This window comes from Anoplophora glabripennis, unplaced genomic scaffold (genome assembly GCF_000390285.2).
Source record: "Anoplophora glabripennis isolate ALB-LARVAE unplaced genomic scaffold, Agla_2.0 scaffold634, whole genome shotgun sequence".
Taxonomy (NCBI): domain Eukaryota; kingdom Metazoa; phylum Arthropoda; class Insecta; order Coleoptera; family Cerambycidae; genus Anoplophora; species Anoplophora glabripennis.
This window is the reverse complement of record NW_019416707.1, coordinates 60,247-74,257: the sequence shown is the minus strand read 5'-3', so window position 1 is coordinate 74,257 and position 14,011 is coordinate 60,247. Positions and strand designations below refer to the sequence as shown.

Genomic DNA, 14,011 nt, shown 5'->3' with positions numbered 1-14,011 from the left:
ATAACCAGACCAAATTGTGTTAATAACAGTTATTATTTAATCTTTAACGTTTTTCTTGTGAAAGATATTAACGCTAATCCCCATTACAATACATGGTGAATTAAATGACTGCAACAAAGTTAATTAAGTGAGATATAGATTACAAAAGTTAAGCTGCAAAATATGTTTTGCCGATAACTTTTTCTGGAGCTCTACGGTTAGCAAACGCGCTTTACAAAATTTAATTGACTATCCCGTTTTCCTTTTTACGATTTCTCCTCTTAATGGGAATGATATAGGTACCTGAATCATCTCGGCTGTCGGTGTCATTGGGCCCGTTTGAAAGAAGACCAAGACAAAAAAATACAGTTACACAATAACATTTTACGGCGTACCCATAACGGTACACGGGCTTCGGGCGAGATACAATCTGTTCCCTACCTGTAGAGGCCTTTCATCTTATCGTTGATTTCGCCCTTGAAGGCGAGGTCCAAGTTGTAGGAACCCGGGGAGATCGGGGAGCCGAATTTGAATGTCGCCGTTTCATCCTCCGTGCTTAGTTTGGTTTCGGTTGGCGTCAACTTCTTATTGCCGTTCAGCGTTGCAGAGTCGATGGTTAAGTCTAGGGCGTTAAGTACGATTTCGTCAGTGGGTTTCACAACCTGAAACAAATAGAATACAATTGAGTTTAATTTTAGTAGGTACTCGTACTAACTGGACATGCCGGAAGCATGTTCCAATCGTTTTATAATTCAAACCCACAGTCAACAATGACTATTTTTGCTATATAAATAAGTTAAAACAACCTAGTTTAGTTTTCAAATGTATGAAATCAATAATTAGAACAAAGTTACATTAGTCTGAAAAAAAAAGAAAACACTGAAACATTTTGACTGGACCACATTTCTTCTAGTTCCTCTTCTTTTCAATTTTAAAACTTTTATATACCTGAACAACACGATACTGATTCGGTTATTTTGTCGAATCGATAAAAATGTCGAATAGTTTTCAATCTGCATGTTCAGAGAATAGATCGATTTAACTACTGTTTCGAATAAATTATCGTGCCGCACTAGAAATGACTTACTTTTTCCGATGGTTAATATAACCTTTAACTTGTCACGTGACACTGTTTAGTTTCCAATACGAATAGCATTAGAATTAGAAATATTCTCTTATTTTAACTCGTTTCTAAAAATAGGTACAGGACAACATTGATAGTTTGCGTTTTATTTATCACCAAATATTCACAACTTTCATAAAAATCTTTTATTTGCCGCAATAAACTATAATCAGTAACTCTGCGGAATTTTTAGAAAATCATCAATACTATTTATTACTGATAAAATTGATTGCTTAACGCAATAAAAATGGCTGCTATTTGTTGGGAAATTTGCACGAATGCGAGTTTAATTGGAATTTCAATTGAATACCTATTAAGTGCAAATTTTTTGAAAGATTTTTATTGCACAATATATATTTTATACAGAAATTTATGTCAAAACATCAAAGAGAAATACCTAGAAATGATTTATCTGGCCGATAAGAATTTAACAAAATAGTGAAGATATCGCATTTTATCATTCATATTTCGATTATTATGCAAGCTATTTCACCTTCATATTTTTAGGCAAATTACGTATTCCCCTTGGACTTAGCCCTAAATGTATATTACTATAATCAAGTGGTAGACTCGTATTACAAGTAATGTGTAAAACTTATAGGCTTCATTTGATCGCGCATAATATTAACATATTTTGTGATAAGTATTCCTGATACGGTACTAAATGAACTTAATCATAGTGGTTTGCGAATATTAAGCACCTTCATGGTTACAGTGTGGTTACAATATGAAGCTACGCGCATAAATGAAGGCCGATATTTATTGTTTACTCTCAAGTTCTGGTGGATCTAGAGCAAATAATAGTCATGTTCATCATATTCAAATTAAATGATATGCATTACAATGCAACCGACTAGAAGCACGTACTGTAAATGCGTCAAGTTTATAAAAAATACCTATTCGTGAAATTTTAATTGTAATAAAACCCACAACATATGTTTTAAAGTATTAAAAAAAGATGCCGGGACATTTAGGAATAAAAAAGTTGCATCTTCAATTTAGAGGAAACAAATAATATTTCATCTTTAATGGATGCGACAAATTAATTTATAAGCGTATTATAAACGGTATAATTTGAACAAATTAATGGTATTAATTTATTTTACTGAAAGTTCTAAGTAAATGTTCGAAAGTTTATGTATTTATTAACATCTTGTACCTAATTAATCAGGAGTTTTTCGTTATTTGATTCATTAAAATATACTGACTTGTTTAAATTTGTAAACATATAAAATTGTTGGTCGAAAGCATATTTAAAATTATTTAATAAATTACCACGCACCACAAAAGCATTTCGTGAGAGTTGGATATAAATTGGAGCTACACAATGAAACGCTGTATCTCAGTATACATCATAATCTTTTAATCAAACATTATACTAGTTACCAACAGCCTTTGAAATCCTTTTGGCATTTACCAATTATCGATCCAGTAAATTGGTCAAAAAATTGACCAAGTTTTATTGACACATGGAATTAAAAAGTGTGGCGAATTTAGAAGCTTCCGTAAAGTGGCCAAGTTTGAAGATTATTAATGTTATGTATCCAATAAATAGTAGCAATATTTACAATCTACCATTCTAATATTTACTTTAAACATTTGATAAGTAGGTTACATATTTGTTATTACAGTTGCGACATGCGACAGTCTGATAGATGTAATATGACTGGTGGTTCACTGTTATCACGAATAGTTTGTATTCTAAAAATTGGTAAATTAAATTTAAATTGTAACTAAAAATCGGCCAATTTATTATATGTGCCACAAATGTAGATAATTATGACGATTTCCTTTTTTTTGTAAGAGTTCATATAATTAAACACATTTCCATATATTTTGCTACAGCAATAGATACATCTAATTGTGTACTACAGTAGGACTTTCGAAATGCCAATTTTAGTTGAATTTGATGACAATTAAGATACGTTAATTCACAATTTTGATATAAATAATGAATTATAAAGGCGATGACTAAGAATTCTCTGTTTCATGTCAACATTCCTTAAATGAACACGCTTTGGTTATTTTCATAGATTATTACTTCAGATAATGACCGTAAAGCCGGATGCTATGCACAATAGAATTATGCCTATTTAGGAAAAAAAAGGCACTGCATTAAATAGAAAAAAAATCATGGGATAGACGACATAGTACTGTCACTACATAAGTATTGAATATTACAAAATGTAGTTGAGGATAGATGAAAATAATAAATTAATTGCACCAATTTCTAGTTACTATTAAAAGTGAGAACCACCACACCGATTACCTACTTGAAATAGATGCACTACTGTCACAATTTCTCGTAAAATGTAATTTTAAATTTTTCACCGATATTTCAATTACTTCAACTACTGGGAGAATAAATTAAAGTATTTACTAATGATTTATGAAAATAATTACAACCACACTTTTATTCTTGATTGAATGGTTTTTGAAATGTTTTTTATATAGGTTCAAAATTATTATAACAACTTGTCTCAACTGCTCTATTTTCAAAATTGGACAGGAAGACCAGATGGTTATTCCAAAATTTCGAAATTTTCTTATCTTAAAGTCGCTTCCATGACATTAACTCGAAGCGGCGTCGGTTTTACTGACCCTCTAAAATACAACACGCCGACATTGACGCAAGCAGGTGGTTCAAGTTGCAAGTGGCGGACCTGCTAGTTTGGTGTTCACTGACCTGTCTGTTTCCATCATATTAACCATTAAGTTATCAAATAAAAATCAAACATCTACATTAAGTGACTATATTGAATAACATCTCAATGAAAGATTCTCCAATTCGGTACTTTTGAATGTTAGAATTTCCAAAAGTTAAATATATGCCTGTTATGATGTGACGACAGATAAAGTTTATGGGTAAACAGTAAATGTTGTATCAGCGCTTGTATCGTTAACGTTATTTTCCCTAACTTATCCCAAGACTTTTGGAATAAATTTATTTCGAAATTAAATATCTAGATTAAATTGCTGCATCGGATGTAAAGAGCTTAAGATGGCCAAAGAAAAATAATTCCACGAATTATTATTAACTTCGGTGTACAGTATAAGCCAGTAATTAATTTATCACAAATATGTAAAATTGTTTGTTGTACCATTCGGTAAGCATAATCGCGAATAATTCATGATTTGGATTGTGATTTGCATTCGCTTATAACTTATAAATTTTATAGTAGGTATGTGACAATTACAAAAGCGATACACTAACAAAGTGGTCTATTTCAAATTGCTGGTCACTTAAAGCACGGAATATTTAAGGTACAGGAATCGTCGTTCGTCAGAGAATTAATTATTCGGTGAATATCATTAAAATGCAAATTTTCATTATTCCAATCGTAGATGGTTTCAAGGAATTTCAGCACACAATACGTCAATTACCGACACATTGTCCAACACCAGTAGCAGATTAGTATTTGTCGCATTTTGTCGATACATGAGAGTAAAATTCGCACAATAAGCTTTACAATAGTGCAAAATTAATAGTTATGTTTTTAAACAGAATTATACAAGCTCAGCTTGGTAATTTTTTGAGTCAAGACTAATTTTGCATTAATTACACCTGCACATAAATAAAAAAACTATAGTAGTCATGAATTGATGCACGACAGGCCAGTATCTTGTAAAATCTATCTAAAAAATTACTTTTTTGTTCTAACTAAATATGACCGAGTGATCCAGCCTATTGAAAAACAACTGCTACTCATTCATCAAGCACACTTTCCATTAATAATTCAATAATGATACGGTTGCGATTACATTAAGCACGCGCCTTCCTGGCACAGCCAAGTTGTTCATTACATGATGTCTAGACCACCATTGTTGACATTATACACCTATCAAGTTACCATATCAATCATCACCATAATTTTTTCAATTTCTGCTTCTTTAATATGCAAGACTTTCAATAACTGCACCGTAAATTTCGCTTATCTTTGGGACGTGATTATAAAAAAATGTATCTGGTTGCAGTTTGTGTTGAGTAAACTTTAAAATGAACCGTATCATAAAGCTCAGTACCAAACTGACGATAAGGAAAGGTAAAAATAACTAAAATTCACACATTATTTTTTGCAAACAATTTGTATTCCTAATTACAGTTGATGTAATTTTTTTTATATTTAGTGGAAGATATAAATGTGATTAAACAGTAAGTATACAGTGGCTATAAACTTTTAAATATAATTTAATAAAAATTCTGTTTGACGTAAATTATAATTATAATTTTTCTACAAAATTTCAGCGGTTTGAGCAATTGTTAGGTAAATTTACCAACATTTTTAATTGTTAGTAACTTTACAGAATATTTTTACACTTTGCAATGTAGCTGTAAAATTACATTTTACATGTTGTAATTATTGTATTTTTACTGTATTTATCCCCTTCAGCAATATGTAGGGATCATTTTTTCAGCATCTAAAACATACATTTACTGCAGTGAGGGAAAAACAGTACAAGAGAGTTAAGAACAAGAGGCTATACATATAGGTCACCAAGACCGAAAGTGAAACATATTCGTCACAATCGGAAGCGTATTATACGAAAAATAGCATTTTAAATGAGCTGTCATTTTTCAAACGAAACCCAACAAGAGACGTCTTCGATGTCAGATATCATTAAGTTTTTTATTGACGGAAAAAGCGAACAGATGTTACGGCTAACGAGGCAGAAAGGAATAAAACACACTCCTGATCAATGGAGAGTGATTATATGATGAACGTTGATGTTCACGATAATGAAACAGATGCACGTTCGTCAGAACAGTTAGGATAGTTTGTAAATAAGATCTATGTAGAGTAGAAGCTTCGAATTCCATGTACAGAGCACTCACGTGAAAATTGCACGCCTATTACTAGTTTTATACTTTGATATATAAAAAAGCTAAAATTAAAAGTTTATGTTTTAACTGAAGATTATGCCCCATACACTACAATATAAACTTTGGTTTCAAGAGAATTATTTTTCAAAATACAAGAAGCTACAGTTTTAATGGAGTCAATACCATTGTAAGTTGTACCACGTTTCATTCAATTCCGTTGATAGATTCATGAGATATAGCAGGATATTTACTTTTTTTAACAACTTTGACAAAAAAGTCGGCGGAATAAGAAGTGGAAATCTTATTTGTAGAAGAGCGAAATGGGCGGTGACTATTAGACGCCTTCATTATAGCCATCTTTCTCTATCGCACGGATTTATATGACTTTCTTTATCGCTCTCACGTAACAGCCGATGAACCATGAGGACTTTCCGACCCTGTAGAGCGTTCTATTAAAAAAAATGTCGGTAATGTTATAGGTCTGTCAAACATAGCTCAAAAAATAGAAAATTTTGCAGAAAAGTGTATATTCAAAAATGATTTTCTTAAATTCTGCATCTGAATTAAAACTATTAAAGAAATTCTATTCTAAGAACAAAATACTAACAATTTGTTGCTTTGAAAGTTGCCCTAGTAGAATGGTCAGTATTTAAAATATTTTCACAGTTACAGTATTTATGTTAATTCTAGAAAATATTTGTAACTGTACTGCCAATTACCGCAGTTCATAATGAATTAATAATACACAAATATTGTTGTCCAGGCATTAAGAAAAAGATCAAACTGTATCGCTTTCACTGTTATGTAACAACAGGTGTGTGATAGGTCGGAAATTAATGATATTGAACCACAAAAATAACATTATTAAACAAAATACTACAACGCATATAACGCCTAGGAACATGTCGGAAGTCTATACCAAAAGTAATTATCTAACGGGTATTCTGAAAACATCTTGAACTATACGCACAGGTGAATAATATAATACCTGAAAAACATTCAGTGTACTCAATGCGGTTCTTTCATTATTAGAAATCGCCAAATAATACAAGGTTATAGTAAGTATCCCAAAAAGTGCAGTTGATTTCAACTCACTTACATTACCAGCTACTATAAAACAGTGTATTTTTAAACATTGTAACCTTCGGCAATTTGAAATTAAGATCAAGTCGGTCCTAGGTTTTTCATCAGGCAGATTCGTTAAAAAATTTAAGCTACTGCAACTCAATTTCTTGCTTATCGGTTTTATCGTTAAAAATTCCACCTAAATTGCAAAGTAGCTGCCAAAAAACAAACTCTCGTGCTTAAAATGGGAAATTTTTGCAGTAATAATAATAATTAATCATTAAAGTGTCTCCATAAATTAAATAAAACAGAAAAACACAAAAGAATGCCCACTAGAGTAAACTGTTTTGTAAATGACACTAATTAATTACACAAAAATAATATATACACAAATAATAATATATACATAAAAATAAACTACATATATACAATAAACGTATCTTTTCACTACCTCATCATTTTAGAAAATTGCATTAAATTCCCTCTGGACCCGCCACTGATTCAAGTAGGTTACATCATTATTAAAAGAGGTCATTCCCTTTCAAATTATTCATAGTTTCTGTTTTAAGTCATGGCTTGTTCTTCAGTATAATTGGGAACCACTTCCTCCACATCCAGACTTATTCGGATCCGCTTTGCAAATATTATATACACTACATATACGTTTTATATAAATTCCAAACAATTTACTTATTTTATTCATACTTTCAAGATTTTAGATAAACAAGAAACTTTGATGTCTCTGAGAGCAGGTAAATTGATACAAAACAAATTTAAATATGTTAGTAACAATAGAAAAACTCAACCTTACTTTAGAAAATTTACTACACTTTCTAAATTCAATCTAAAAATGGAATTCGTGAAATATGTATTTTTGAATCGAAGGAAACGACAGCCTTTTGAAGGAACCAGACATGAACAACAATTCCGAATATTTCTTAATAGAAACTTTATCACGGCGGCTTCTCTTTGTGAATTATACTTAAAGTATGCTATCTAGGAATGCCCCAGCCTCATAAATTATGTCCTTTAACAGAGACGCTTTCCATTTACTACACGAAATCGTTCCGCAGTGACCACCGGGCACTACATTCGTTGTACACTACTGCTGATACCATTTATGGGAGCATTGATCCTTTTAAATGGAATAAGGAAATAAACAGAGACTTATACACGAAATGAACGAGATTAAACCTTCAGCTACTAGATTAGGAAAACCGTTTTCCACAGAAATATGTGATATATGTATGTGAGATATGAAAGTATAGTGTGTATATGAAGGTGTTTGAAAACTTTCTTTAGTAAGGAATGACAAATTAAGTAAACAAAGTCCCTTATTTTGATTATAAATGTTACGAAAGAAATACAAGGTTCAAGTAATTTTTAAGTTTTCCGAATCCATTTCAGTTTCACGACCTCGAAACAGAATGTCATTTAAGACCAAAAGGAGGATTATATTTACAAAAAGAAAGTGGTTCCCGATTCTGAATACAACGAAAACCTTTACTTTCATAGTTTGGAAATCTACGAATACTAACACGCTTTAAAGTGGGTTACCCAGATGTTATGTAATAATTATTCAACATTTTTCTTCGCTGAAAATCATGAAAATGTGCCCGTAAAGCTGATGTTTATAATTAGCTTCGCCACTTCGGAAAGGTGTACGCCTTAAATAAATTAATTTATCGTGAATAATTATGCATTAAGTATTACAAGGCACGTAAGTTTAATATCATTAAATCGGAATTCCTAGATTATTACTTACTTAAAAACAATTTATTTCTAATTTATTCATGTAAAATAAAAGACAAGCTACTTCAAGTTGTACAAATGCATTAGAATTTACATTAATTTAGAGCTTTGTGCGTAAAATCGAACGCAAGTTGTGATTATTGTAGTTACTTAATGAAATTAATTTTTCTGTCGTTTATATTTGTTTATTAAGAAGTTGACATTTGGGTTAGTCTTGTAAATAATTTTCTTGACATATTACTTGGCAAAATGTGGACAGAGAACCTCAAAATGTACATGTGGATGAAGAAAATGATTGCGTTGTAAATTATCTGGTTTTCATTGAAGTTTTTATTATTCTAAAATTATAATATTTGGCAGAAAACTAAAGAGCTACCGTAAACTGGTACGGGCCTTCGGAAGAAAATTTAAAACCACAGTGCGCGGCGACATAACGGTACATCTAAATAGGTCAGTCAGACAATAACATCAAACAGTTCACTGGTAAACGGAAGAGAAATCTGTAGATGTGACCCTTCTTCGAGATGTGCAGGTAAAGAATCACGGGGAAGGGCCATTGAGGGTATCCTAAATGAGTCGATTACACGAAGAACCGTTAGCCTACCTACGCTACCTCTCCAACGGATGGCACACCAGAATCTCAAACTAAAACCCTTTTCTTAACGAAGACGTTTAAAACAAAGACTACTTTCTAAAATTCCATAAGGAATATTGCGACAGCCGTCTAAAAAGCGTAAAATTTCTATGGAAAATGTAATCCAAAATTAATTAAACAGGTAGGTATATATTTTCAAAACATCATGGGATCGAAATTAAAAAAAAAAAAACATTAAATTATACTTTCTTTAAGGTTAAGCTTGCTAGTCTGAAGTCATGGTCGTAGTAGAATAAATAACTCAACGCTGCTATATTGATATTCCTAACATTGTAAATAAAATTTAAAAACATGCTTTAAGACACAAAAAACGCAATCACCATTTTCTTTTGTCCATTTCCATTCAAATACAATTCGTATCTTTTAAAAATTGAAATCGTGATTACGTAAATTAATCGAATATAATAAATAACTAATTGTTGAGGTATGAACTATACTGGGTGTTCCTAAATAATTGTCGCAACGGAAAACTGTAAATTCCTCTTGAAAAAAGAAACATTCTTTTCCTCTTCCATTTTTCTCTCCGGGCTTTCGTTTTCGAGATACACGGTGTCAAAATTTTATTTTTTTTTAAATTTTTTGCCAATATTTTACGAACCGTTTGAACTACAGGACTGAGTTTTTGTACACGCATTACCACTATTAATAGCTACTTTTTCGCACCTTTTTCGAATTTATTGAACGTGCCAGTGGTGGAAATTTTAAGGTATCGTAAGGGTTTTCCCACCTAACTTTTACGCCACTGGAAAAATTAACATTTGACAGCAAATTCTGAAGCGCCTATGAATTTTACACAAAAAGAGTTCTCTTGGTTCATTGCTCTAAAGTCAACCGTTTTCAATAAAAATTACTTTTTATGAACAAAAACAAACATTTTGCTAACGTTTCGAAAATCTTTTGTAATTTAAAAGATGGTTAGTAATAATTAAGCATTTGCAACAAGTAGCTTTTAATAGTGGTAATGTGTGTACAAAAGCTCAGTCCTGTAGTTCAAACGGTTCCTAAGATATTAGCAAAAATCAGAAAAAATCTGTTTTGACACTGTGTTTCTCGAAAACAAAAGCCTGGAGAGATAAATGGAAGAGGAAAAAAATGTCTCTCTTTTTAAGAGGAATTTACAGTTTCCAGTTGCGACACTTATTTAGGAACATCCTGTATGTTAATATAATATGCGGATAACTCCTGATATGTACCATATAAAACTTTACATATGTTTTCCAAAATTGTGTATCCTGGATTTTTGGCAACACTCTTTGCATTTCTTCTTTTATCGTACTACTGACTGGGTGTCATATTTGCATCATATATATTTTTTTATGTACATTCATCCATTATATCAAATTGTTCATTCAAGGATAGTCCATGTGATTCCAATTTGCGGAATTACGGAACTTGGGGTCCTCTAGTTTGTTTAATGGAACATTGCTTGAAAGAAAGGCGTCTGTAAGTTCATAGAAAAATACAGAGTCTTCAGAGCTGGGCGAGGCATGGCTCTTCAAATGTCTTATCACTTTAGTTTTGTAACAATAATTTATAATGCGTTCACGCACAGTACAAAACAGGTCATTTCCTTTAATACGTATGTCCCTGTAACCATATTTGAAATAATTCCCGTCTATTTCTTTTCTCCTTCGGCATTTTACTTTACTTTCCCCCCCAACTAATAGTTGTTAATGTAAATTTTGTTACTATTTATAAATAGTTATTTAATTACACACGGCAAATATAATTTACAGCAGACGTAAAAACGAAAGGTACCGACGCGACACCAACTACTACTCGTATAAGGTTCCGCAAATAACTGAACAGTTCAAAACGCGAGTCAGCTGTGAAGGCCACCGACGTGGCCCCCGAGCCGGCTCTGTTGGACTCTGCGCGTGCACTAAGCCTAGAGTCCAATAGTCAAACGCATGTGCATTGCAATATGCTCACATATGATTCAAAATTCTTTATTTCGAATCAAATGCACATGCGTTTGGTTGTTATAAACTGTTTTGGATTGCTCTAAGAACAAAGCTCATATGAGCCGTATTGGAAAGATGTGTAAATCATGGCGTATATGTTTGAATCATTTTGTACTATTTGATTTGCTGAATAAAAATTAACTTACAGTGTCCGGAAACGTTTTAGGTTATTTCGCAAGACACAGTAGAGGAAAGTCGTGTAAATTTTTATTTATTTACTGCGATAGTACACTTTTCTGGAGCACATTATAAAATTCAAATCTTATCAGTTAATTTTCGATTCCAGGAAAACATTTGATACAGAATTTTGTTTTCAGAAGTTATGTTGAAACGTTAGTACTCAAATTTTTTATCCTACTTGAAATTACTGTTAATATGTATCTCAAAAACTTATCTGCATGCGTTGTCATTAAACTAGAACTGGAATTGCTTTGTTAGAAACGTTACCTGTATTCAGCGAACGTTAAAAAACGACGTCTGAAAGGGGCTAACAAGAATAGCATTATGACATTCTCTTGTTTAATCATAAATCTACAAGATATATGGGTTAAAACTTGAGGCAGGTGCAGGCGTATAAGATCATATGGTGACTCCAGAATGCTCTTAAAAGGTGCCCGTGTTGGAATTTTCCACAGATAACAAAAACGTCATATTTAAATAACAAATGAACGCATGTGCGGAGCACAATTAATACGACAGGGAGAAGCTTTACCGCAAAATATAGCGTAGCCAGTACATACAGCACCAACTACAGAACATTTTTAGTAATTTTAAAACAACAAAATCGCTAAAGCCTTTAATGATAGTAGCAGTTAAATAACATACAAGTTGCTTTTTATATTTACGTTTCTCACGTATGTGAGAAATAATAAACATTCTATTCAGGACGTTATAGCGACATTACGACAAAACTTCGAGGAGTGGTAAGCAACGGCGAAATAAGCAACAGTTTTTCCTAAATCGGTTCTTGAGGGGTATAGGATTCTTAAAAATAAGTTATTCAAGGCAAGGGTTTGTGGGTAGGGGCGGCAAATCAAAGGCAAAATTTGTAACAATGAATTGATAGTGCTGTTGATATGTCGATAAGGGTGTACAGTTATGGTTGCTGTAGCGTGTTCGGAGGTTTTCAAAGCTGCCTACTGGGGGTAGGGAGACGAAATATATACAAGGTGGTATCTTTTATCGTTTTTAATACAAGGTGATGATTAATTTTCAGCAAAACTGATATAACCATTTTTGCACTAGTATATGTTACAGGATGTTTTTTGAAATACATGCCAAGACAAACGCAATTTTGAGTTTATACTACTAAGTTGTCATTTGTTAGTTGTTCATTTCCAATAAGTCACAAGCTTGTTTAGGGGAGAATCTTCTAAATTACCATTATGTATCAATTACTCAGGATCACTTGGAGATAAATACAAGCAGTAATACAGAATAGAAGGGAATTTCAACTTTAATTGTAAAAAAAAACGTCGACTTTATTGCCAATTTCAGCAGACCACTTCCAACTAAAACTTCTTATTGAAGCATAGAATGGAGAATTTACACGATAATTTTATGAAAATCTTCATCGAAAAATTGCCCAAATATCTAAATCCATGATAACTTCTCTTCAATCTCAAATGGCTCTTTTGACAGTTGATGCCTCTCAAATCCAATCTAATTCTGACGGCACTAAGTAGGTTTTGTTCAAATTTTATATGAATTACTACAAAAGAACTGTATTCTGTATTAAATTTGGAATTTTTATCTTCAAATATTCTTCAGTATTTGATCAAATAATGCGTTTCCCATTGCATCTATAATGAATGAAGAAAAGTGCTTATTTTTGGAACAGAATTACTTTTTTGTATAACTTCTTTATTTGTGAAAGAAATTATTCCATAAAATTTTTCACAGCAATGTCGTTGCATTGTGCATTAAAAAATTAGTAAGTACCCAATACCTCCTTGAATATGAAGATGAATCTACATTTACTACCAAATATTCTGCAACTATGGGTGTTTGGTTTCACAAATAACGTAATTGAAATTATTCTCAAGAACAGTTTCAACTACAATTTCTTAAAAGTTCAGGGGAAAAAACCTTTCCAAAAAAAAATCATAGAAATATCTAGCCTTATAGTTTTTCTCAATTGTCCCTCCAAATTAATTTCAAAATCCGGATTATTATGAAGAAAAGGGTAGAAAAGCGACAGCAATAAGAAACGAGTACCAAGAAATATCAAAACGAAGTTTTTTTTTTTTTAATGGACTTGATCGTTAGCATTTCCAAATTAGAACCACTTCCTTGAACCTATGCCATTATTTTAATGACGCCCATTGTCTCGTCTTAGGACCAGACAGCTTTACCTATACGCGAGAGCCCAACGAAACGCACATGGCACATACCGAGGGAAAGAAAGCAGTAAACAGGACCATATGCCGTTGGAGGCGGCGAAACCGATCCAAAAACAAACAAAAGGCCGTCGTTTTAACCGGTTCGGACAGGTGGCAGGGGCGCGAGCAGCACATGACGGACGGGCGGAGGGGAGGGTGAACCAAATCCACCGAAGTTCTTTGTGAATATCAAGTAGGCACCTATTCAAAGAGGAGGAAGTGCAGTTGTAAAAGAAAGCATATATCAATGATAAACATCGCCTTGGAGTT

The 14,011-nt window shown here is 32.4% G+C and overlaps 1 protein-coding gene across 1 annotated transcript in view; it reads right to left on the bottom strand.

Annotated features, from left to right (window-relative positions):
• Nucleotides 1-14,011, bottom strand: part of LOC108914205 (puromycin-sensitive aminopeptidase) — a 51,769-nt gene that overhangs the window by 7,997 nt on the left and 29,761 nt on the right. The window contains exon 2 of the mRNA XM_018719957.2: nt 421-641. Coding sequence (XP_018575473.1) covers nt 421-641 — 221 coding nt within the window. The remainder of the gene's footprint in view (nt 1-420; nt 642-14,011) is intronic.